The sequence below is a fragment of the Phascolarctos cinereus genome, unplaced genomic scaffold, assembly GCF_003287225.1.
Source record: "Phascolarctos cinereus isolate Bilbo 61053 unplaced genomic scaffold, phaCin_HiC Scaffold_5;HRSCAF=322, whole genome shotgun sequence".
In the NCBI taxonomy this organism is placed as follows: Eukaryota; Metazoa; Chordata; class Mammalia; order Diprotodontia; family Phascolarctidae; genus Phascolarctos; species Phascolarctos cinereus.
In genome coordinates, this window is record NW_027555958.1 from 478,818,938 (window position 1) to 478,843,378 (window position 24,441).

The 24,441-nt window shown below is 40.4% G+C and overlaps 1 protein-coding gene across 1 annotated transcript in view; it reads left to right on the top strand.

Annotated features, from left to right (window-relative positions):
• Positions 1 to 416: 416 nt before the first annotated feature.
• Positions 417 to 24,441, top strand: part of ST6GALNAC5 (ST6 N-acetylgalactosaminide alpha-2,6-sialyltransferase 5) — a 242,202-nt gene continuing 218,177 nt past the window's right edge. The window contains exons 1-2 of the mRNA XM_020968565.2: positions 417 to 692; positions 1,742 to 2,014. Of these exons, the coding sequence (XP_020824224.1) occupies positions 678 to 692; positions 1,742 to 2,014 (288 nt within the window). The 5' untranslated portion in view covers positions 417 to 677. The remainder of the gene's footprint in view (positions 693 to 1,741; positions 2,015 to 24,441) is intronic.

Below are 24,441 nucleotides of genomic sequence, written 5' to 3' on the forward strand. Positions count from 1 at the left end.
TGACCCCAGGTCCACATACTCTAGAGCCCATTGTTCTTTCCACCGTACTGGGCACTGCAGGCGCCTTCGTCTTCCACATCCTGGGAAGTTTGCTTCTGTTTGCTGAATTAACACAGCACGAAGCAGCTAGCCTGCTTCTGGTCTATCACCCAGAGAAAAAAAGCCAATTCTCCCAATTCTGTTTATTGGACGATTTCCTTAAAACGGAGCAATTGTTACCTCCGTGTGTGTGCCAATGTAAAAGAAAGAACTGGAAGGAATGAGGCCCAAGTTAGCTTCCCAGCTCCCCAAATCCTAGGCTGCAGAGATGTGATTTCCCCCTTTTGTACGGCGAGGGATGAAGAGGGTTTTAGGACCCAGCAGGCAGCGGCAGGCGGCAGTTGTGTAGATCACTAAGAGACTAAGAGGGTCCAGTTCAGTTTTAATTCTGTCTCTAATCTCTGCAACAGCAGCGCTTTCCCCATCCCAAGCCCAGCTCGTTCGCTACCTGGCCGGAATAGCCCCGCCGCCGCCGCCGCCACTTCCTCCGCAGGCTGCCGCCGGTCCCCAAACCCCCACCCCACCCTCCTCATCACCACCACCCCCGTGCCCACTTTGCCTGGCCATGGAAACCCGAGGAGAAAAAGTGGCCCCGGACGCCAGTGCCTGAGGATTCTGTGCGGAGGAGGGGTCCAAAAATGAAGACCTTGATGGTGAGTCGGCGCTCCCAACTCCCGGCGGGGGCTGAGACGGGACCCCGGGCAGAGCAACGGCCCCTGGGGAAGGGGCAGCGGGGGCCGGGAGCGCAAGGCGCGCAACCGCGAGCCCCGGCTCCGCGGGCGCCTCATTTTCCAAGGGACAACTTTCCACCTGCTTTAATAATGTGTGTGTTTACACACACACACACACACACACACACACACACACACACACACGCATGCCCCCGGTCCCCGCCTCTGCTGTAGCTTCCAGCCTAGTGAAGAGAAGACTAGGAATGTGAAACTCAGGTACCTACGCTCTTCCTACAGTCCAGGGTGGGATGTCCAAAAGGCAGGTGGAAAAGAGGCAGAGGAAGAGGAAATGGGGGAGGGTCAGCTTCGGGAAACAGGTTGGGGGCGGACAAAGAGGAAGGAGGAGGGGGTGAGAGTTCCCTGAAGACTTTCTCGGTTTTCCAGACGGGTTCCAAACTTGCAAAGAGCAGCAGTGATAGATGGATACAGAGGAGAGAGAGAGGAGAGAGAGAGAGAGAGAGAGAGAGAGAGAGAGAGAGAGAGAGAGAGAGAGAGAATCTGGTGTCCCCAAGGCGGGTGGAAAGGAGCAGGAGACGAAGGCACACATTTGGTCAGTCCTCCCTGGCCCTCTAAGGTCCCAGTTGAGCACCCCCTCCCAGCCCCTGCCACCTCCAGGCCAGGATGGCCAAGCACCACCTGACCCCTGCCGAGAGAGCCAGGCAGCGAGAGGCAGTGGCGGCGGCGGCAGCAGCGAGCCCAGCCGAGCCGAGCCCAGCCGGGCCGGGAGCATCTTCTGCTGCACAAGAGAGGATTGTGCCGGCTCCCTGAGGGAGGGTTGTAGGGCCGGCCGGCAGCACACACTCAGGGAGAGCAGAGCACAGAGCAGGCACCAGCCGCTGGAGCTCTCCTGGGTGCTGACCCCACCGGAGCTCCTGGCTCTGGAGCTCTCCGGGGTTCTGACTCCACCCGCGTCGCTCTTCAGCTAAGAGCAGAGCAAGCTGAGCGCTGTTTTTCTCTCTCTCCTCTCACAGCGCCATGGGCTGGCTGTGTGTCTAGCGCTCACCACCATGTGTACTAGCTTGTTGCTCATGTACAGCGGCCTCGGTGGCGGCCAGAAGGAACCCCCCCAGCAACGGGAGCAGGAGCAGGCAGCGGCTGGGGCCAGCGGCAAACCGGCAGCGGAGAGCCTCCGGCGCTTGGGGCTGGCAGGCAGCAACGGACAATTGGGGCAGTCTCTGCAGCGCCCCGGAATTCCTCAGGGTGGGCGGCTCATGGATGGATACATCAGCGTCCTGGATCATAAGGTGATTCCCACCCCCGTCCTCCTCCATATGCACATGCACACACACTAGCGCACACACTCCAAGCAAGATTGAACCAACCCCTTGCTCTCGAGATTCTTCCTGAACTCCCTCCTCCAAAACCCACTAGGGGTAGGACTAGAGGGAGATGCCACTTGGAGACCCAGGAGGGAGGTGGATGGATGGTAGAATGGATTCAGGTGGGGATTCGTTCTCCACTCTTGGGGAAGGGATGAAAAGTTTTGCTGGAGACTGGGGGGAGAGTGGAGGGAGAGGGAGACTGAGACCCGCTGTCCTTTGTTTTCCTTGGCAGGCTGTCTCTTCTGTCTCGACAACGTATCTGGGGGTTTCTTCTTTACCCCGAGTCCTTCGATTGCTCCATTTCTCATGGCATAGGAAGGGTTACTTATGAATCCGTTTCACATTTTCCTGAACCTTCTGGCTCAAGTTGAATTTGACTGGAGTGAGGGGTGGGAGGGACAGAGACACTGAAGAATATGAGCAGGGGTGGTCCTGTGTACTTCATCGTAATTAGTCAGCCCCCAGGAGCTCCTCAGACACTGGAGTTCTTTCTTGATTTCTCCTCCAGATGGTTCTGATTCAGTTAAGTCCTGTGGAGCTAGGCAAGAAAGGCTTGAGGCTAAGACCCTCTACCCTTGAAACACTTTCTCCTTCTTTCTTGCTAGAAGCTGCTACAAGGCTTGGCTAATGATTAATAATAGGACTTAAAAATAAACAAAAAGGCTTTTTCTCACAGAACTAATAAATCTGGTTTCATTGTGCAATGCCTCTATGGAGACTCCTGATCAAGTTTTCTGATTCCAGAAGATGCTGTTTAATTCTGAATGAATTTATCCCTCATTATTCATAGCTGCTAATAATCAAAATGTAATTCTATTCAATATTTACTTTATCAAGCTAGACGAATACTAGAAATCAGCCCAGTTTGGGAGCTTCATGAAAAATGTTCGAATCTATAGCTTTATATCAGAAAGAGCTGGGAATAAATAGATTTAAAAATACATCAATGCGATTCTTTGTTTGGGAAAGATTGGTCATAGCTTTTAGAGGCAAGCAAAAACCAATTTTACTTTTTGTAAAAGATATATCTACCAATTAGCTAACTGTCAGCAGTTTATAAGTACTTGTAATGTGTTTTATGAAGGATACAAAGAAGCATAAAACATAGTCCTCTCCTCAAGGACTTTACAATCTATACAATTGACTTTAAAAGCACTGATGGCAAACGGTGAGACAGGACATGCATAAAAAGATAATTAACCAGAAGAAGGCAAAGAAGACAAAAAGTCCAGAGAAAAGAATTTGGTCATTGTGGGATAGAATGATCTGATCACTGTAGTAGCCCAAAATAGTCCTGGAGGGATAGAAAAGTTTGCAAGAGGCAAAGAGGAGAGGAGAAGGAGGAACATGGACCAGAAGGGGTTAATCCAAAAGCAGAGGGCCACCCATCTTGCAATAACAGCTTTCACTTCCTATGTTGAACAAGTGAGCTAGAGAGCCACGAAGAGCCCTTCTAAACCTCTCATATCACATGATTTTGAGTTGTTCGGGGGATGTCAGACTTTGTTCTTGGGTCTACTACTGACTGAAGGCAAATTTTGAGTGCCTTTGAGAAAATAGGTTCAGATTCTAGAGTTGCACTTGGTGTTTTACTAGTATATAATGAATCTCCACTAATTTCATGAAATTTTAAATATAGGATCATAGAATTAGGTCTGGAAAAGAAGTCAAAAGCTGTTCAATCCAACTAACCATTTTGAAGATGAGGACGGGAAATTAAATGAGTGTCTCACAGCCACACAGGTAGTAGTAGTAAGTGGTAGAGAAGGAATTTGAATCCCTCTTCTGACTCCAGAGCCAGGGATATTTTCAATGTACCACAGTACATCTGCTCTAGATTTTCTGATGTAATATAGAGTGAAAGTTCTGTTTTTATTTTTAAAGGCTTGATTTGAGGATGTGTCTAAAGTTAAAATGGCCTAAATCCTGTACCTGAGTCCACTACCAACTCTGAAGGCAGATTTCTAGTTTCTTTGAGAAAATGGGTTTAGATTCAAGGGAGGCCCTTGGTGTTTAACTGGTACATAACACATTTTACTTGCAAAATAAAGGGATTGAAGGAAATGGACTCTAAGATCTCTTCTAAGAGAGAAGAGCTATGAACCCATGATCCTTTTCAAAATGTGTCTGTTCAAACAGTCATTCAATAAGTAATTATTAAGTACCCACTATGTACTAGGAATTGTACCAGATAATTAGAGCAAAACAGCAAACAATTCCTGTCCTCAAGTAGCTTGTATTCTACAGGGGGAAACATATGCAAAATAAATAAAGCACACTTTTCTGTTATTTGGGGGTGAGGAAGCCACTGCCTGAATATTACTAATTTGGGGAGTGACAGGGTGCAACAGTGCTCAATTTTTAAAAAATTCTTTGGACTTACTAAGAAGTGACTGCATTTTTAATGTGCATTCAGTGTCTTGATCTAGCGAACAGAATGCCGGATTTAGATTCAGGAAGACCTGGGTTCAAATCTTTGCTCTGATACTTTCTAGCAGGGCTATGCTGGAGCCAGCTTGAGCCAGCTCAAGAGAACAGACTGTTCCATATTTAGCATGAACATTTACACCTTAGATATTGACAAATGCTATAAATCAGGACTGTACTGATTGTTTTGTTTATTGCCTAGACTTAAGAAAGTGATGAATGGAGATTAAACGTAAAAGTGTGTCATGAGTATATATTTTGGGGTGCACCAGTTGTTAAATGCTTACCAGCACACCACTTACCATGGGAGAGTTACTTAACCCCTCTGTGTCTCAGTTCCCTCATCTGTATAATGGAGACCTTGGTTTTCATAGTGTTTACTTCTCTGTCTAATTGCAGCATCAGTCTTATGAGGTTAAAATGAGAGAACACGTATCAATGGCTTTGCAAACATAAAGCATCATATAAATATAAAGGGTGATTTCTGTGCAGCCAGGAAGCTGGTGAATTGACTAGGTTTTTAGATCTGGAATCAGAAGAACATACAGGACCATGTACTAATCTCTCTGAGCCTTAGGTTCCTTATCTGTAAAATGGGAATGATAACAAAACATAGATGATTTATTTTACAGGGCTATTGGGAGATCAAATAAGAAAATGGATAGGATATGATTTGCAAATTATAAAGCACTCCGTAAATATCAGCTCTTATTAATTGCTTCCAAGTAATGTTGGGCCTGTATCTAGAGTCATAGATTTATAGTTGAAAAGGATCTTAGAATCTTCTAGGGCAATCCTCAACTTTACAGATGAGGAAACTGAGGCCCATTCAGGTTAAGTGACTTTCAAGGTCAGCCAATTAGTGAAGGGTCCAGCTTTGAATCGAGGTCCACTGGCCTCAGACCCAGTGGTGACCTGTTCTTCCATCTCAACACAGCCAGTTCAGACAAGGAAATGACATTCCATGCAGGCTTTTACACTGCCACATTTATACATTAGTGTTTGCAAATACTAAATTGCTCCCAAGAAAAAAATCTCAGTGAATGTAATAAGTGGCACTCTTTTCTAAGACATCCAGAAGCCACACAGAGCAGATGTCACTGCACAGTGCCAAGGGTGAAGGATGTGCCTGATCATTGACCCAGCTACCAGCCACTGAGAACAGTTTCTGCTAATGCCAATTCTTCTCTGTTTGAAAACTGGATATGCCTATTTAAGAGATATTTGAGGATAAAAATACTTTTTAAAAAGTCTCTGATTTAAAAAAAAAACTTGTATCAATAAGTTATTGGTACACTGAGAGGCCTTCACACAGAATGGATAGGTTGCCAGCCTTGCAGTCAGGAAGACCTGGGTTCAAATTTTGCCTCTGATAGACTAGCTGGGTGACTGTGGCAAGTCAACTAATGTATCAACAATAACAATAATAACAATAAAAGTAGTAGCATTTATTTAGCCCTTTCAGCTTTGCAAAATGCTTTACATATGTTTCCTCTTTTAAGCTTCATGACAACCCTGTGAGATAGGTGCTTTTATTATTCCCACTTTACAAATGAGAAAACTGATGGTGAGAGAGATTATTTGTCTTGTCCAGGGTCACTCAGATAGTAAATGCAAAGGAAGGACTTGAAATCACTTCTTCCTGATTCCAGGTCCATTGCTCTACCCAGTCTGCCACCTACCTTCCAAAGGTAACCTCTCTCTAACCCCTTGAACAATGCTCTATGCTCTAAATTGCTAATATTAACCTGGGAAGGGAGTCACCACACTGGCAGTTCTACCATGCAAATGAAATCAAAGGTCCAGACCCCACTCCTCCACAAAAAAAAACAAAGATTAAAAAAAAAAGGAAGAGGAGGTAAAATTGTCCTTGGAGGAGAAGGAGAAGGCCAGGTTCCTAATGTTTGTGTGTGTGTGTGTGTGTGTGTGTGTGTGTGTGTGTGTGTGTGTTTACATGACTAGAAATCTCTAGTGAAGTCTTCTGGTAATTCTTTGTGGAATGGAGGTGAGCTTGGGTTTTCTAAGACTATGCCAAGTAGAGAATGAGTTCTCAAAGGTCCTACCAAGCTCAAAAGAAACTTTGAATGTCGGCCCAGTGATGGATGAATTTTCTGTTGTTTGAAGAGCAACTTTGCTAAATTCAGAGTAATTTTATCACAGAGTTAGGGGCTGAATTTGGAGGACAGGGGGGGATGAACTTTGTGGGGCTAAAGTAAGCCTTGAAAGAGGAAATTTGGAGTAAGGAGTAGAGAGCCTACCTTAGAGGCAAGAAGATCTGAGCCCTAGTCCTGCCTCTGACCCTTATTGGCTGTGTGACCCTGACTGAGCAAGTACCTTTGCTTCTGCAGACCTCAGTCTCATCTGGAAAATTAGGGTATTGAACTGGGAAGCTTTCAAGGTGCTTCCTAGCTCTGGATCTGTGATTTCATTAACACTCTTGGCCTCAGTTTCCTTATCTATAAAATTAAGAATTTGGACTCCATGGCCTTTGAGGTCCCTACCTCAACAATCTACTAAATTAATCCCACAATCTCCTGAATTACTAAGAAGTTTTGGGTCTGTAGTTTGAGGGAACTTCTCCACAGCAACAGAGTCCGGAATCTCTGCTGAATTCCATGAATCGTCTCCTGACATTCCTAGTTAGGCTGCTGGGTGGCACAGCAGACTGGGTGCCAGCCAAGAATAACTGAATTCAAATCCTGCTATATAGGGCAAGACATTGAACCTCAGTTTCCTCATCTGTGAAAGGAGGAAGTTGAATTTGTTGGTCTTTTAGGTTCCTTCTGGCTCTAGGCTATTTGGTTACAGTGTGCCTATATTGCTTTTTCCTAGGGAAGGGATGAAGTAAGTCTCCCCCTGATCATTGTTCCTTGGGCATATGCCAGTTGTCAATTTATCATTGTCATCAGCTCTTCAAAGAGAGTGGGTATTTGGCATGGTTGACACCAAGCGTCTCTGTGATTCTTATGAATTGTAAGAGCTGAAAGGGACCTTTGAAGTCATCAAGTCCAACAGATGAGGAAACTGAGGCTCAAGAGGTTAAGCAGCTTATCCAAGGCCATATGGATAATAACTGGCAGAGTCATGATTTGAACTCAGATTCTCTGACCACAATTCCACATTTATTTTTTGTAATTTAGCTTTATCTTTTTTAATTAACAAAACTATTTTCTCTCCCTTCTCCCCAATCCCAGTTGGGGAGAAAATAAAACCAAGCCTTTGGAATAACTAAGCAAAGTCAAGCAAAACAAGTTCCCGCATGGTCCATGTTCAGAAAGTTGGTGTCTCGGTCTGCAGCCCCAGTTCCTCCCCTCTCTGTCAGAGGGCCGGCACCACAGTTCATCCTTTATTCGCTGGGCCTCTGTTTGGCCTTGAGCGATGATCTCATGTATATTCATAAGCATATAGCTATTGAGTGCCTATTATGGCCCAGGCATTCCACCAGGGCAAGAATGGTGGCCCTTACATTATCTCAGATTCAGGGAAGCTGGGAACAATGACAGATACTATTTAGGAAAATGTTCTTCCCATGCTGGTTAGGGGTCTCCCAGATGGATACATTTGCAGTTGGTCTGTTCCACTTGGTGATGGTATTAGCATTTTAGATCCCAGGATGTCATTCAACAGGTGGCCCTAATCCACAGCACCTGCATTTCACAAATGACAGTATGTCTGCAAAAGGCAGCTTTGACTCCTGCCACTGAGGACTGAATAACTACAGAGATTAAATCATTTTGTGCTTTTGGAAAAGGATATTCTGCAAGCCAGGGCCCTGTTCCCTCATGAGGAATATGTGATGAGGATGAAAGCCTCACTGACTGTGGCCTTGCTGCCTTCGCACTAATGTGGTCTCTCCTCCTAGGGAATGGCTAGTGTTCGAGGTCCAGGACGATAAGATGTTAGCTCCGTGGGCCCTTGTAGCAGCTGAGGATTTTCATTTTCAGTTTAGTGAGTGTTTCTCTGCTCTGCAGCCTACCTCCTCCCTCGAGCCCAACCCCACTGCCGCCTGGGAAAACAGGAAACTTTCTGCATTCTGCAATTACCATCTTGCTTTTGGTTTTTGCAGGCTGACTGGTTCTTCACAAAGGCAGCCAGCAACTAAGCAAAGAAGCTAGCTTTGAGGGCTGCAGTAAGCTCTTCCTGGCTTTTTTTTTCTGTCTTTCATAGTATAATGAATAAAAGCTCTGGCTCCAGAGAGAGAGGATCTGGGTTTGAATCCTGATACCTACTACCAGTGCGGCCTTGGAAAATTCCCTTAACCTCAAGGGACCTCCATTTCCTCCTCTGTAAAATAAAGGGGATGCTCTGAGTAACCTCTGACAACCAGCCGGCTCTGAATTAGTGATTCTGTGACATGATCTAGGTGATGATGTCAGCCCCTTCACTTCTTGGAGTCTCATTTTCCCCAGATGTAAAATGAGGGGCTAGGACCAGACAGCTTCTTGGGTTCCCTATAGCTCCAAATCTACATGCTGAGAGCTCCCAGTGTGGGAAGTACCTTTACCAAAGCAAATGAGCAAGCTTGCTGTAAGTTTTCATCTTGGAGAGTAGCCTTGGGCAATAATAGGTCAAGTGACTCAGCCTGAGTCATGCATCCCATTGTCTCAGAGGCAAGACGGGGATCCAAACCTCGCTGACTCCTCGGCCGGCCCTCTCTTCACTCCCCCAAACTGCTTCCTGCTGTTACCAAGTGGAAAACTTTCTGTTGGCGTTGCTGCTGCTGCTGCTATTGCTCTTGGGCTTGTAGCTGGGGTTGATTTGGATTCCCAAAAGGACGGGCCTTCCAACAACACTCCGAGGAAAGCCCCAGGTACCTCCTGGAGACAGGAGACAGACAGCAGATTCTCCACGACCCAAGCTGGCCTGCCATGAGACTTTAGGCATTCTAGTAGTGCAAAAGGCCAGCTGGCTGGTACAATCGATGGAGAACTGGCCTTGCAATCAGGAATACTGATCTTCCTGAGTTTGAATCTGGCCTCAGACACTTTCCAGCCACATGAAGATGGGCAAGTCACTTAATCCTGCTTGCCTCAGTTTCTTCATCTGTAAAATGAGCTTGAGAAGGAAATGGGAAACCACGCCAATATCTTTACCAAGAAAACCTCAAATGAGGTCACAAAGAATCAAACATGACTCATACAATTGAACAACAACAACAACAACAAAAGTAATGCAAAGCATGCTGCTTGCCGTAGGTCCAACTGAAATTATTGGAAAGGTCTTTGGATCTCGAATCAGAGGACTTGAGTTCAAATTCCACCTTTATTTCAAATGATCTGCATGGCACTGGACAAGTCTCTTCCTCTCTCTGGGCCTTAATGTCCTCATCCTTAAAATGGGGTGAATATTGCTTACATTGTTGAGAATCAGTGGAGCTCAGAATCAGGCAGATCTAGGTTCAAGTCCTGCTTCTGACACATTGGCTATGTGACCCTGGTCATTTAACCATTCAGTGCTCCCTAAATGGAAACGCTCTAAAGTTAGAAGTTGCTCAACAGCTGCTGAGCCATTTTGTGGGAGTTTCTGACTCCAACAAAATCACAAGTCCAATTAAAAAAAACATTTTTAATCATTGTACCATAAAGCTATCTCATAATTCCATGAGGAAGGGGCTTTGCAAATTTTTAAGCACTATGTAAAAGGGTGCGCTGTAAAAGCACTATACAAAAGTTTATATTTGGGAAGACAATATGTGTAAATAAGCGGTGGCCAAGGAAAAGTGTTTTGGCCAGAGAATACAGAGGCAATGGTGGGTTGGGTTATAGGGCAATTGATTTTTAAAAAGTATTCCTCATTTTCTTTGCAATTATAAATTGTTTAAATGTTATTTCTCTTTTTTTCAATTACAAATTGTTTATTCTACATCAGACTCATTCCTAGATTTTTGAACAATGTTTATTCAATAATTCATTCATTCAAGAAATATTTGGTGAGTACCTCTTGTTTGTGTAATTACAAAGAAAACACCTACCCTCAAAGAGTTCACTATGCACTTGAGAAAGCTGACCTATACATGTAGAAAGCTAAATTATGTGAGAGAGGTCAAAAGGCCATGGTACATATGCACACATATACATATAAAAATATATATGTACATATTTGTGGGTAATTAGATATAAAATTAAGTGGCAAATGATAACACAGGGGGAGGTATTAGTGTGGCTATCTCTGCAGCGAGAGATGCCATCCTACATTAAAAGAGCATTTGAGTTCTTAAACTAAAGGGCACAGAATCCTATCCTTCAGTCATGCCAATTTCATAATGAGATCTAGCTAATAAATAATTAATAAGCAATTAGGATCTCATAGTGACTTCCAAAGGAGATTCATTAAAAATGATTGGAAGCTACAGGATGCCAAGGCTGCTGAATGATGTCCCCTGGCATGACCTAGGAGTCTGGAGGTCATGGTCTAGACTCTGGAAGGGTGGACAGCCCAAGTTCACCCAGCCTTTCCCCAAACAGACATGAAGAACTGCCTAGGGCTGAAGCTTAGAAGTGGACAATAGAGGTGCCTTCTTTGATAGGTCCTCATCTGCCAAGTGGGAATAATATTTACTCTGCACTGAATAACTCAAAAGTAGTCTTAATGATTAAATGAGATAAAAGAAATGAGCCTACTATGAAAAATTAAAATCAATAAGTATTTGAGAACCTCAGTAAATATTCATGTCGCTTTCCTCATGAAGCTTTCTCTGACCCTTTCACCAGCTAGTGCCTCCCCCACAAAGAAGAAATCACCTTGAATTTTTTGCACTTTTATTTATTTAAATAGGTACATGGGTTTTTTAAAAAGCATTTATGATGCCCTTATTCTGTGTGTCAGGCACTGGACTAATCCCTTGAGATACAAATATCACTCCCTCTTCTCCAGCCACTTCCTGCACAGCCTGTCATCTAACCAACCACCGCGTGGCTCCCCCTGCCTATAACTTTTCAGACCAAAGTGTCTCTCCCTGGACACCACTCCCCTCTGTTTGTTGTTTCCTTTATTAGAATGTGAGCTCTTTGAAGGCAGGAACTCTTTCTGCTTTTGTATTTGTATCTCTAGCATAGTATCACAGTGTTTGGCACATGGTAGGTGCTCATTAAATTATTTAGTTATTCATTCATTCATTCATTCATTCATTCATTCATTCATATAATATGCCCCTGCTGTACAAAAGTTTATATTTGGGAAGACAATATGTATAAATAAGTGGTGGCCAAGGAAGAACGTTTTTGGCCAGGGAATGCAGAGGCAATGGTGGGTTGGCTCATAGGGCAATTGATTAACTAGTTCTTACCCAATCCCAAAGTCTAGGATCCTAGGTGTGGGAGCTAGGTCTGATGTAGCTATGTAAGAGCATGGAAGCTTCCTGAGGGTATAGATTGGGTCATTTGGGGTTTTGTGGCCCCAACACCTAGAACAGTATCTAGCACATGGTTCACATTAATACTTGTTGACTTTTGATTAATATATTGTGTATGTAATAAAACTCCCTTGAATACTTTAATCTCAATTTGTTCATTTCCCTTGGTCTACTCTTCCACTCTACCATAGCTACGTACAAAGATGGACGTAACCTTAATCCTGTCATCACTCACATATGTAATACTTCCATGTTCATGAAATCTGAAATTCCTCTATCTGATCACAATCTATTGTCTTTCCACCTTTCCCTCTTCCTTGAAACTCTAAAACCTACTCTCGGTCTTCATGACCTCTAAATCCTTCAACCCTTCAGTTCTTTCCCAAGCCACTACACCCACACTGGTACAGTCTCTGCCCCTCCCTATCTAGAATCTTTGGTGAACCAGCCCAGCTCTATACTGTCCTCTCTCTCAAGTCCTTTGCCCCTTTATCATCTAGAAGATCTTCCCCATCCAGATCCCCACTTTGGATCATTGCCACCATCTGTGGCCTTTGCTCCCACTCACATGCTGTTGAGTCAAGCAGCATTACGTACAACAAGGCAATCCTTTGACACCTCCCTCACCAATTCACTATGCCATTGACCACAGTGGCTTTTCCAAATACTTTCATCACTCCTCAAGCTTTCCATTGTTCCTCTTCCCCATCCTTTCAGCTGAGAGCTTTGCCTCATATCTCACTGGAAAAACTGAGGCCATTGACAGAGGGCTCCCTCTTCTTCTGCACCACTGTTTCACATGAAGAGATGGCCTTTTTCCTTGCCAAGGCAAACCCCTCATATGCACATGATCCTATTCCATCTTGTATTTTCCAGCAGATTGCCCTTCTATCATCCCTGCTCTCTCACTAATATTCAATCTCTTCCCATCTGCTGCCTGCTTCCCTACCACTTACAAACATGTCCATGTTTTCCTCATCCTCAAAAAAGCCCCCACTTGATCCATCCATCCCTGATAACAATCATCCTATATCTCTCTTCCCTTTAATAGTGTAAGTCTTTTAGAAGGCCATCTAAAGTAGGTACCTCCACTTCCTCTCCTCTTACTGTCTTTCTGACTCTACACTTACTGTCTTTCTGACTCTACACTGTAGCTTCTGACCTTCTCATTCAACCAAAACTGTTCTCTCCAAAGTTACTACTGATATCTTAATTGCCAAATCTAAAGACCTTTTCTGTCTTTATCCTTCTTGACCTATCTACACCCTTTGACCCTGTTGATCACTCTCTTTTCCTTGATACTCTCTTCTCTATAGGTTTTTGGGAGACCACTCTCTCCTGGTTCTCCTATATGTTTGTGTAGGAGCACATATATGTATGTATTACATACAAACATATATGCTTACTTTGAGCTTGATTCAATAAATGTTTATTGAGTTCCTGCTATGCTCAAGGTAAAGGGCAGCATCTTCTATGGCTGACAGCCATCCTTGAAGTCACAAAGGCTTCAAGTCCAGCTTCTGACATATACTGACTAATTGTATAATTATGGCACTTTACCTCTCAGGATGCTGGGGCAGATTTCTAAGACCATAAATTATGGACCACATAGTAATCAATCAATCATTAAACATTTACTAATTGCTTACTATGTACTGTAAGTCAGTATTAGAGGTACAAAAAAGCCCTCAAGCTCCTGCCCTCAAGGAATTTCCATTCTTTTGCAGAGTAACAACATGTACATACACGCACACACACACATATGCATATATGCATACATATATACATATATATTTGAAATAAATACAAAGTAATTGTAGGGAAGAAAGTACTTGTAATTGCAGAGATCAAGGAAGACTTCATGTAGGAGGTGACATAAGCTCAAATTTGAAGGGAGCTAGGAATGTTAAGAAGTGAGCATAAGGAGGAAGTGAAGCCCAGGAAAGAGGAAGACCATGTACAAAAGTACAAAAACAGATGATGAGCCATCTTAAGTGAAATACAGTAAGAAGGCCAGTTTGCTTAGATGGCAACATATTTAAAGGGGAATCATGCCTCAAAAAAGTTTATAAGAGGCAATTGGGGCCAGTTTATAAAGTGTTATAAATGCCAAATAGAGGAGCTTGTTCCTAGAGGAAATATAGAGCAACAGCATTTATTGCACAGGGATGTGATATATCAGAAGGGAGCTTTAGGAATTTCCCCTTGCTAGCTGTGTTGGTGGAGGGAGCTTCTACAGTATGGTTTTCCTGCCTTGATGAAATCCAGAGGGGAAAAAATGTTGTACTGGGTATACAAGGCAAAAATTAAACATGTCCTGCCCTCAAAAAACTTACATTCTACTTTGATAATTTGATGGTTTAATGATCTCTTCCCGGTGGACACTGATCCCTTCCCTAGGGCAAATCATAACTCATATCATTGTTTGAACACATGAAATAAAAAATAACAACATGACCAACAAAACACATACTATCCCTTGCACTTGAAACTGAATTAAACCCGAAATCACAAAAACAATTTGTCCATTGAGAGACAATGAATTTATCTACCTCATGTGTATTAAGCTCACTCAGATCTGTCTCTGGATTCTGAGTGACTAAATATTTTCATTACATTACATTTAGAATGTCTTTCAAAATAAAAATAAATAGAAGTGAATAATGTGTGATGTTTATTTGTATATGAGTATAGAAGGACTGTGTGTTCTTCCAAATTGATAACACTTCAACTTAGTCATCCTGAAAAGAGGGAATTTGGTGTAGTAGAAAGGCCGTTCAGAGCTACAGACTGAGGTTAAAATCCTTTATATGTCATGTATTATTGCATGACATTGGGCATACTGCAGCTTCTCTGGGCTTCAGTTTCCTCTTCTATAAAATGAAGAGTTTTGGACTAGAGGACCTCTAAGGTAACTTCCAGCTTTAAATCTTATGAGATCTCTTTGGGCATTGGGGGCAAATGAAAACATAAATGTAAATTAAAATCATCAGTCTCTGCCCTAAAATATCTCAGAAACATCGAATTTTCAGTCCGAAAAAGACATTAAAAAACAGCTATTCCAGACCCACATTTGACAAATGGGGAAACCAAGTCTTAATTCCCTCCCCCAATGCACATAGATATTACCTCCTTCTGGAAAAATTGTTTTAGATTTCTTTGTATTACTTTTTCTATACTTATCTATTTACAAGTAGGATATAGACTTTCTGAGAGCAGACACAGATTTTGTTTTGACTTTGTATCATTAAGCACCAGAGGGGTAGCAAATCTAATTGTCAGGATGACCAAAGTCCAAGCTGTGTCTCTGATATATACTAGCTATATGACAGTTGGGCAAGTCGCTTCACTTAGCGTCCCAACCAGCTCTAAGACAGTAAGTTGCAGAGCAGGTGCTCTTCTGTACTGATACTAGGAGTTTCCTCAGTGAGGGATAGCATCTGATACCAAAACCCTCAGCACCTGGAACAATGCCTTATAATTAATATTGGCTTAATAAGTGCCTGCTGGATTGGATCTTGGTGTAGGTCAAACAGCTGGGTAAAGCTAGAATCACAATCTAGAATCACACTGTGTAGATGATTATGTTTGCTGGGGGGGTAGGGCCAATACTTTCTAAGCAATGACTCAATATTATTTGAATGGTATTTATTAAAACAAAACCTAGTCATACTCTGATATTGGTAATAAATAAATATTTAATTAGCTTATTATTTTGAAACATAAGAACATGCCTCTGGACAGGTTTTTTTCTTTTAAAGATTTTCTACCAAGCATTAATGCAGTACTTGGTCTTTTCAATAAAATATAAAATGTATATCACAGATGTTATTGAAAAATCTGCAAGCCCTAGAAGATTTTGCATCTTTTATCTTCAAAGGAGAAATAAGAACACAAGAGACTCTTTTACTCAGAGGTAGATTTAGATTTAAGAAACTTCTTTACAGTGAGAAATGTCCAAAATTTAAGGCAACAGCATTTGAGAGGAGCATAACCAAGGGAGCAGAAGAGAGGAGGCATTCCAGCCAAACTTGCCCAACATTCTCAACTAAACAACTTTAAAATAACGCATTAAATTAAATTCTGGCATAACATAGCAACAAAAGGTCCGGGTGACACACTTTTACAGTCTAACTTAGGAGGTCAGAATGAGAGATCTGTGACACTGGGGTGGAGGTGCAGTGGCAACACTAGCTGCAGGCCTTTGGAGGCTGTAGCTGCAACTTCAGCAGCAGCAACAGTTCCAGAAGCTCTCACTGTCCAGAGACAATAACAGTATCAGACAATTGGTCAGAAAGAGATTACAGGGGACCCCTTTGCTGGTGCTGGGCACAGCAGCTGCCCCAAATGGCAATTCCATTGCCCATTACACAGCTCCAGGTCACAGTTCCAGAGTGAAGAGAGGAGCACTACTGCCTGCAGCAGCAAGGAAACAGGAATCTTCCTGTGTAAGGACCATAACTCAGACCAGGTAAACAGTGATCACACTTCTTCCCAGATTACACTGCCTTGGAAGGACCAAAATACATATCCCCAGAAGTAGCTCTGAAAACAGCACCACAAAAGAATTCCTGAAGCCTGGGAAAGGGATACCACCACCATGCAGAGTTGAGAAGAACCCAACTTTAACATAAAGTTCAAAGCCAAGAAATAGATTGGGAAAAAATAAGCAAAGAACAACAAAAAAACTGATCATAAATAGCAATGATGGTGACAGGGAAACTTAAGGCACAAACTCAGAAGATGACCATGAGGTGAGAAATCTACAAGCAAAGCCTCAAAGGAAAATGTAAACTGAACACAAGCCCAACAATAATTCTTAGAAGAGCTAAAGAAAAAAAAATTTGAAAAGAGCAAAAATATTATTTTAAAAATCAAATAAATAGTGGTAAAGGAAAAATTGAGGAAAGAAATGCAAGAAAATTATGAAGAAAGAATGAACAGCTTGGTTAAAGAGGCACAAAAATTACTGAAGAAAACAAATCCTTAAAAAGAAGAATTGGCCAAATAGGAAAAGAGGGACAAAAGCTCCCTGAAGAAAATAATTCCTTAAGAATTAGAATTGAGGAAATGGAAGCTAATGACTCCATGAGACATCAAGAAATCTCATTGGGAGAAAAAAAAAACAACTCACCTAGAAAATTGATAGAGAAGAGATAATTTAAGAATTATTAAACTACTTGACAGTCATGATCAAAAAAAGAGTCTAGACATCATATTTCAAGGTACTATAAAAAAATTGCCTTAATATCTTAGAACCAGATGGTAAAGTGGAAATTAAAAGAATCCTCCAATCACCTCCTGAAAGGGATCACAAAATTAAAAACTCCCAGGAATATTAGAACAAAATCCCATAATTCTCAGGTTAAGGAAAGAGTATTGCAAGCCAACAGATAGAAACCACTGAAACACCATGGAGTCACTGTCAGGATCCCATGATATTTAAGAGTTACCATTATAAAAGGGCAGAGGGCTTGAAAGATGACATTCTGGAAGGTAAAGGACCTGAGATTACAACCAAGAATAACATACTCAGCAAACCTGAGTCTAATTTGTTAGGAAGAAAAAGGGATATTTAATGAAATAGAGGACTTTCAAGCATTCCTGATGAAAAGACCAGACCTGAATAGAAAATTTGACATACAAAACTGACTCAAGAGGAGCATAAAAACATAAATATGAAAGAGAAATCATAAGACACTTAATAAGATTAAATTATTTACATTACTATATGAGAGGATGTTACATGTGACTTCTAAGGACTTTAACATTATGAGGCCAGATAAAGGGAATCAACATAGGCACAGGGCTTGAGTGTGAATTAATTTTGTTGGGATGATCTCAAAAAAAGAATAGAAATGTGAGAAAGATGTATGTACTGGGAGAAAGGGGAAGGGCAAGTAAGAATGATGGAAATATCTCATATAAAAGAGGAATGTAAGGAAAAGTATTTACAGTTTAAAGGGGAAATAGGGAAATAGGCAATGCTTTAACAACAATTTCATCTGAACTAGCTCAAAGAGGGAGGAATAATATGTATGCATATATGCATATACATATGCCTACATATGCACATATACATACATTCAGGATACAGAAATCTAACTTACCCAATGCAAAAGGGCTATGAGAAAGAAGGGGGTGATAGTAAGGAGAGTAGATTAAGTGAGGCAGTAGTCAGTAGCAAAACAAACTTTTGAGGAAGGGCAGGAGAGAGAGAGACAGACAGAGACATTAACAGAAGAAAACACAATGGGGAGAAATACACAGTGAGTAATCATAATTTTGAATGTGAATGGCATGCACTCATCCATAAAACAGAAACAGATAGCAGGATGGATTTTAAAAAACCAGAATCCAATAATGTTCTGTTTACAAAAAACACACTTGAAATGGAAAGACACACATCGAGTTAAAATAAGGGGCTGGAGCAGAATCTGATATGCTTCAGACGAAATAAAAAAGGCAGGGGTAGCACTCATGATCTCAGAGAAAGCAAAAGCAAAAACTGACCTAATTAAAAGAGATAAGCAAGGAAAGCACATTTTGCTAAAAGTTACCACAGACAATGAAGTAATACCAATACTAAACATATATACACTAAACAGCGTAGCATCCAAATTCTAAGAGGAGAAGTTAAATGAGTTATGGGAGAAAATAGACAATGAAACTATATTAGTGAGGGACCTCAATTTATGTCTCTCAGAATCGGATAAATCTTACCATAAGATAAATAAGAAAGAAGTTAAGAATATGACTAGAATTTTAGAAAAGTTAGGTATGATAGACTTCTGGAGAAAAATTAAATGGGAATAGAAAGGAGTACATTTTTTTTTCAGCTGTACTTGGCACTTTCACAAAATTTGACCACATATTAGGGCATAAAACCTCACAAACAAAGGAGGAAAAGCAGAAATGTTAAATGTACTCTTTTGGGACCTTAATGCAATAAAAATTACATTCAATAAAGTACATTGGAAACATAGATTAAAAATTAGTTGGAAACTAAATAATCTAAATTTAAGTAATATGCATGCAACTAAAAAACTGGAAAAAATTAAAGCTCCTCAATTAAACACCAAAATAAAAAGCCTGAAAATCAAAGGAGATATTAATAAAATTGAAAGTAAAACCACCACTGAACTAATAAATAAAGCTAAGAGGTGGTTTTATGAAAAAATATAGATATGCCATTGGATAATTTGATTAGAAAAAAGAAAATCAAATTACCAGTATCAAAAATAAAATGAGTGAATGCACCACCAATTAAGCTGAAATTAAAGCAATTACTCAGAGCTATTTTGTTCAACTATATACTAGCAAAACTGACAATCTAAGTGAAATAGGCAAATATTTACAAAAATATAAATTGCTTTTATTAACAACAGAAGAAAAATACTTACTCTATCTTAATAAAGAAATTGAAGAAGCTTTCAATGAGTTCCATAAATAAGAAACCCTCAGTACCAAAAGGAGCTACAAGTAAATTCTACCAACCATTTTAAGAACAATTAATTTCAACACTATACAAACTATTTGAAAAACATATGTAGAGTCCTACTAAATTCCTTGTCTGACAAAAATATGATTTTGATGCCTAAACCAGGAAGAGCAAAAATAGAGAAAGAAAATTATAGACCAATTTCCATAACGAATGTTGATGCAAAAATTGTAAGTGAAATACTAGCAATAATACTGTAGCAATATATCACAAAGATCATATACTACATTAGGTGGGATTTATACTAGGAATGCAGGGCTGGTTCAGAATCAAGAAAATTATCGACGTAATTTACGATATAAATAATAAAACCAACAAAAATCATATGATTATAACAACAGGTACAGAAAAAGTTTTTGACAAAATACAACACTCAATCCTTTTTAAAAACATTAGAAAGCATATGAATCAATGGAGATTTTTTTTAAATGGTCAGTAGTAGTTACTCAAAATCAAGGACAATATTTGTAATGGGAATGAAGTAGGAGCCTTCCCAATAAGATCAGGGTGAAGCAAGACGGTCCTTTATAGCCACTATTATTCAATATTGTACTAGAAACACTAGCTCTAGCAAAAAGGAATTGAAGGAATGAAAATAGGCAACAAGCAAACAAACTTATCAATCTTTACAAATGATGGTATGCTGAGAGAACCCTAAAGAATCAACTAAAATTTAATTGAAACAATTAACAACTTTAGCAAAGTTGCAGGATGTAAAATAAACCTACCTAAATCATTAGCCTTTCTATATATTACTAATAAAATTCAACAGGACAATACAGACATTTAAATTCCATTGAAAATAACTGCAGATAATATAAAATACTTGGGAGTCTACCTGCCAAGATACACCCAGGATTTATATGAACACAATTACAAAGCACTTTTCATGCAGATAAAGACAGCTCTAAATAAATGGAGAAATATGAATTGCTCATGGGTAGATTAAGACAATGTAATAAAAATGGCAGTTCTACATGAATTAATTTATTCAATGTTGTACCAATCAAACTACCAAAGAATTATTTTGTAGAGCTAAAAAAAATGGTAACAAAATTCTTCTGGAATAATGAAAGGTCAGGAATATCAAGGGAATTGATGGAAAAAATGTTGAGGAAGGTAGCCTAGCAATATCAGATTTCTAACTATATTAATAAATAACAATCATCAAAACAATCTGGTACCACCTAAAAATAGAGTGAACAATAACTGGAATTGATTAGGGATACAATATATGGAGGCAAAAGATCATAGTTATCTAGGGTTTGATAAACCCAAATATCCAAGTTTTTGGAGCAAGAACTCACTATTCTACAAAAGCTTCTGGGAAAACTGGAAAGCTGTCTGGCAAAAACTAGGCATAGACCAACATCTCACACCATACATCAACATAAGATCAAAATGACTGACATGATATAGACATAATGGATGATATCATAATCAAATTAGAGGATCATGTAATATTTTACCTGTCAGATCTATGGATAAGGGAAGAGTTTATGACCAAACAAGAGATAAGGAAGCTCACAAGAGGTAAAATGGATAGTTTTGATTACATGAAATTAAAAAAAGTTTAGTACAAATAAAATCAATGCAGCCAAAGTTAAAAGAAAAGCAGGAAACTGGGGAGGGGGATTACAACAAGTTTCTCTGATAAAATTTTCATTTCTCAAATATATAGGAAACTGAGACAAATGCATAAAAATAAAAGCTACTCTCCAATTGATAAATCATCAAAGGATGTGAACAGATAGTTATCAGAATAAAAATCAAATCTATCAATAGTCACAGTTTTTAAATCTAATGATTACAGAAATGTACATTAAAACAAATCTGAGGTACCCCCTCACCCCTACAAGATTGGCTAACATGACAGAAAAGGAAAATGACAAATGGTGGAGGGGATATAAAAAAAACAAGTACACTAATACACTGTTGGTGGAGTTGGGAACTCATCCAAACATTCTGGAGAACAATTTGGAGCTACACCCAAAAGGCTATAAAACTGAGCATATCATTCTACCCAGAAATAGCCCTACCAGGTCTGTAACCCAAAGAAATGAGAGGAAAAGTACCCATATGTATGAAAACATTAATAGCAACTCATTTGTGGTGGCAAAGAATTAGAAACTGGAGGGATGCCCATCAGCTGGGAAATAACTGAACAAGTCATGGTAAATAATTGTGATGTAATACTATTGTATTATAATAGATGAGGAGGAACATGGGTTTAGAAAAACCTGGAAGAGGTATAAACTGATGCAAAGTGAAGTAAACAGAACCAGAATGACATTGTACACCATAATAGCAATATTGTAATGATAATCAATTATGAAAGACTTAGCTACTCTGGTCAGTACAATGATCATGATAGTTCCAAAGGATTGAGACATATTTTTTTCACTTTATTTTGGGTTTTTTTGTTTGTTTTGCAACATGGCTAATATGGAAATATGTCTTACATGACCTCACATGCATAGTGGGTATCATATGGCTTGTCTTCTCAGTGGGTGGGGGAGGGGCTGGAAGGAGGGATAGAATTTGGAACTAAAAAAACACTGTTTTAAAATAATTATTTATTAAGCACTTACTATTTGCCAGTCACCATGCTAAGTACCAAAGATACAAGGAAAATCATCATCATCACCATCATCATCAACAACAACAACAACTGTCTGTGACCTCAAGAGGCTCATAGCCTAACAGGAGAGAATGTGTAAACTATGCAAAACAAGACAGATGAAACATCAATGGTATACTCTGCCTCATACCCAGCCTGCTGCATACCATGTCCATTTCAAATTTGAGACATCTCTCAGATAAAGCCTTCTCTCCTCTGACACGGCCACCACTCCAGTACAAGCCTGGATAATTGCTATAGCTTGCTGCTGATGGCTCTGTTAGCCTCAAGTTTCTCCCCACTTCAGTCCATCCTCCATTCAGTAGCCAAAGTGATTTTCCTAAAGTCTGACCATATCACTTTACTACTCAGTAAACTCTAGTGGCTCCCTATCACCTTCAGGATCAAAACCAAAACTTTTGGAAGCACTTCATAACCACCACACTTTTCCAGTCTTCTTCCACTTTGCATCCCTCTATAGACCCTTCAGTTCAGTGACAGTGCCATCTTGGCTGTTCCCTGAACAAGATGCTTCAGAGCTCAGCGCCAGCATTTGCTCTGGCTATCCAGCATTCCTGGAATGTTTTCCCTCCTCATTTCCCTAGATTCTTTCAGGGTTCCCCTCCCCCCAAATCCTACCTTCTACTGGAATCCTTTCCCAATTCCTCTTAATTCTTGTGCCTTCCTATTTATCTAGTGTACAGCCTGCTTGTACATCTTTGCTTATTGTTCCTCCCATTAGACTGCGAGCTTTTTGAGTTCAGAGACTGTCTTTCTCTTTATCATCAGCACTTATCATGGTGCCTGGCACATAGTAAATAATTTTTAGTATATTAACGCTTATTGACTGACTTATCAATGAAATTGGAGATGATCAGCAGAAAGAAGGCACTAGCATTAAAGATAATCAGGAAAGGCTTCTTGGAGAAGGTGGATTTTGAATTAAGATTTGAAGAAAACCATGGAAGTCAAGAGGTGGAGCTGTAGAGGGATAGTATTCAAGATATGAATTTGGGCCACCTCGAGAGGTAGTGGGTCTCCCACAATTGAGGTCTTAAAGGAAGTACAGAACGAGAACTAAGTGGGAATGTTAACAAGAATATTTTTGTTCAAGTATAGGTGGGATGTCATAGCCACCAAGGTCCCTTCCAACTCTGAGCTTCTATGAAAAGAAATGTAAGAATGTTCAAGTCAATAGGATATTGATCTGGAAAGAATCTCAGAAACCATCAAGCCCGACCCTCATCATTTTAAATTAGTAGCAAAAAAATGAACAAACCAAGTCACTCATTTCACTGAATGATCATGGGTAGGAAATGTGCACTAGAGAGGAATGGCTAATGACCTTTTGGAAGAAAAGCCATTATGGCCCCCAGTATCTCTAGGACTATTTAAAAAAACTTGCTAGGACAGGAGAACCTCAAGTGAATAAGAGAAATTGTTCACTTCTACAGAAAGAAGGAACCTTTCTCATTTTTCTAGCATATTACCCTCAAAATGTGAAATGGAAATCTTATTGTTTTATTAATAGCTCTGAAGATATATGCAGTAATTCTCAGATTTTCATATAGTTTGAATTCGTCCCTGAAAAGGGAAATGCAGAGTTAATGCAATTACCTCTATACATAAGAGGAGACGTGGCAGAATTGTCCAAATTAGCGATTTGCATTGACCAAAATCCTGACATTACTTGGGGCAGCCAGTAACTTTTTTAGATGATATTAAATGTTCAAGAATAGAATATTTTGAGAAGGTCTGGGGCCAGGACTCTCATGAAATTCATAGAATCCTGATTCTAACACTTACTACCTTACCTGTGTGATCATGGGCAAGTCATTTCCCTACTGAAGATCTCAGTTTCCTCAAAATCAAGGTGTTGGACTGAACAAGCTCTGAGATCTCTTTCTGCTCCAAAATTCTGCTATTCTATGTCTTGTCTGATGAAAAATAGGATAATTTCTGAGGTCTAGCGCTAGTATAGAACTCATTGTTGTTGTTCTTTGGTCATTTTCAGTCGTATCTAACTCTTCATGACTCCTTTTGGGAGTTTTCTTGGCAAAGATGTTGGAGTGGTTTGCCCTTTCCTTCTCCAACTCATATTACAGATGAGGAAACTGAAGCAAACAGAGTTAAGTTACTTGCTTAGGTTTTCATAGCTAGTAAATGTCTGAGGCCAGATTTGAACTCAGGTCTTTCTGACTCCAGGCCCAGTGCTCTAACCATTACGCTGCCTAGCTGCCCAATATGGACCTTGGAAGTCAAAAAATCCAATTTTCTCATTTTTCAAATGAGGAAACTGAAACCCAGGAATGTCAAGTGATTTGTCTAAGGTTACACTTGTAAACAACAGAGGTGAGATGTTGCAAGGGAGGGTAGTCTTAATGGCAGTCATGTATGAGATAGTATAGCACAGTGGGCTGAGCACTGTGTTCCAGTCCTGCCACTAACAA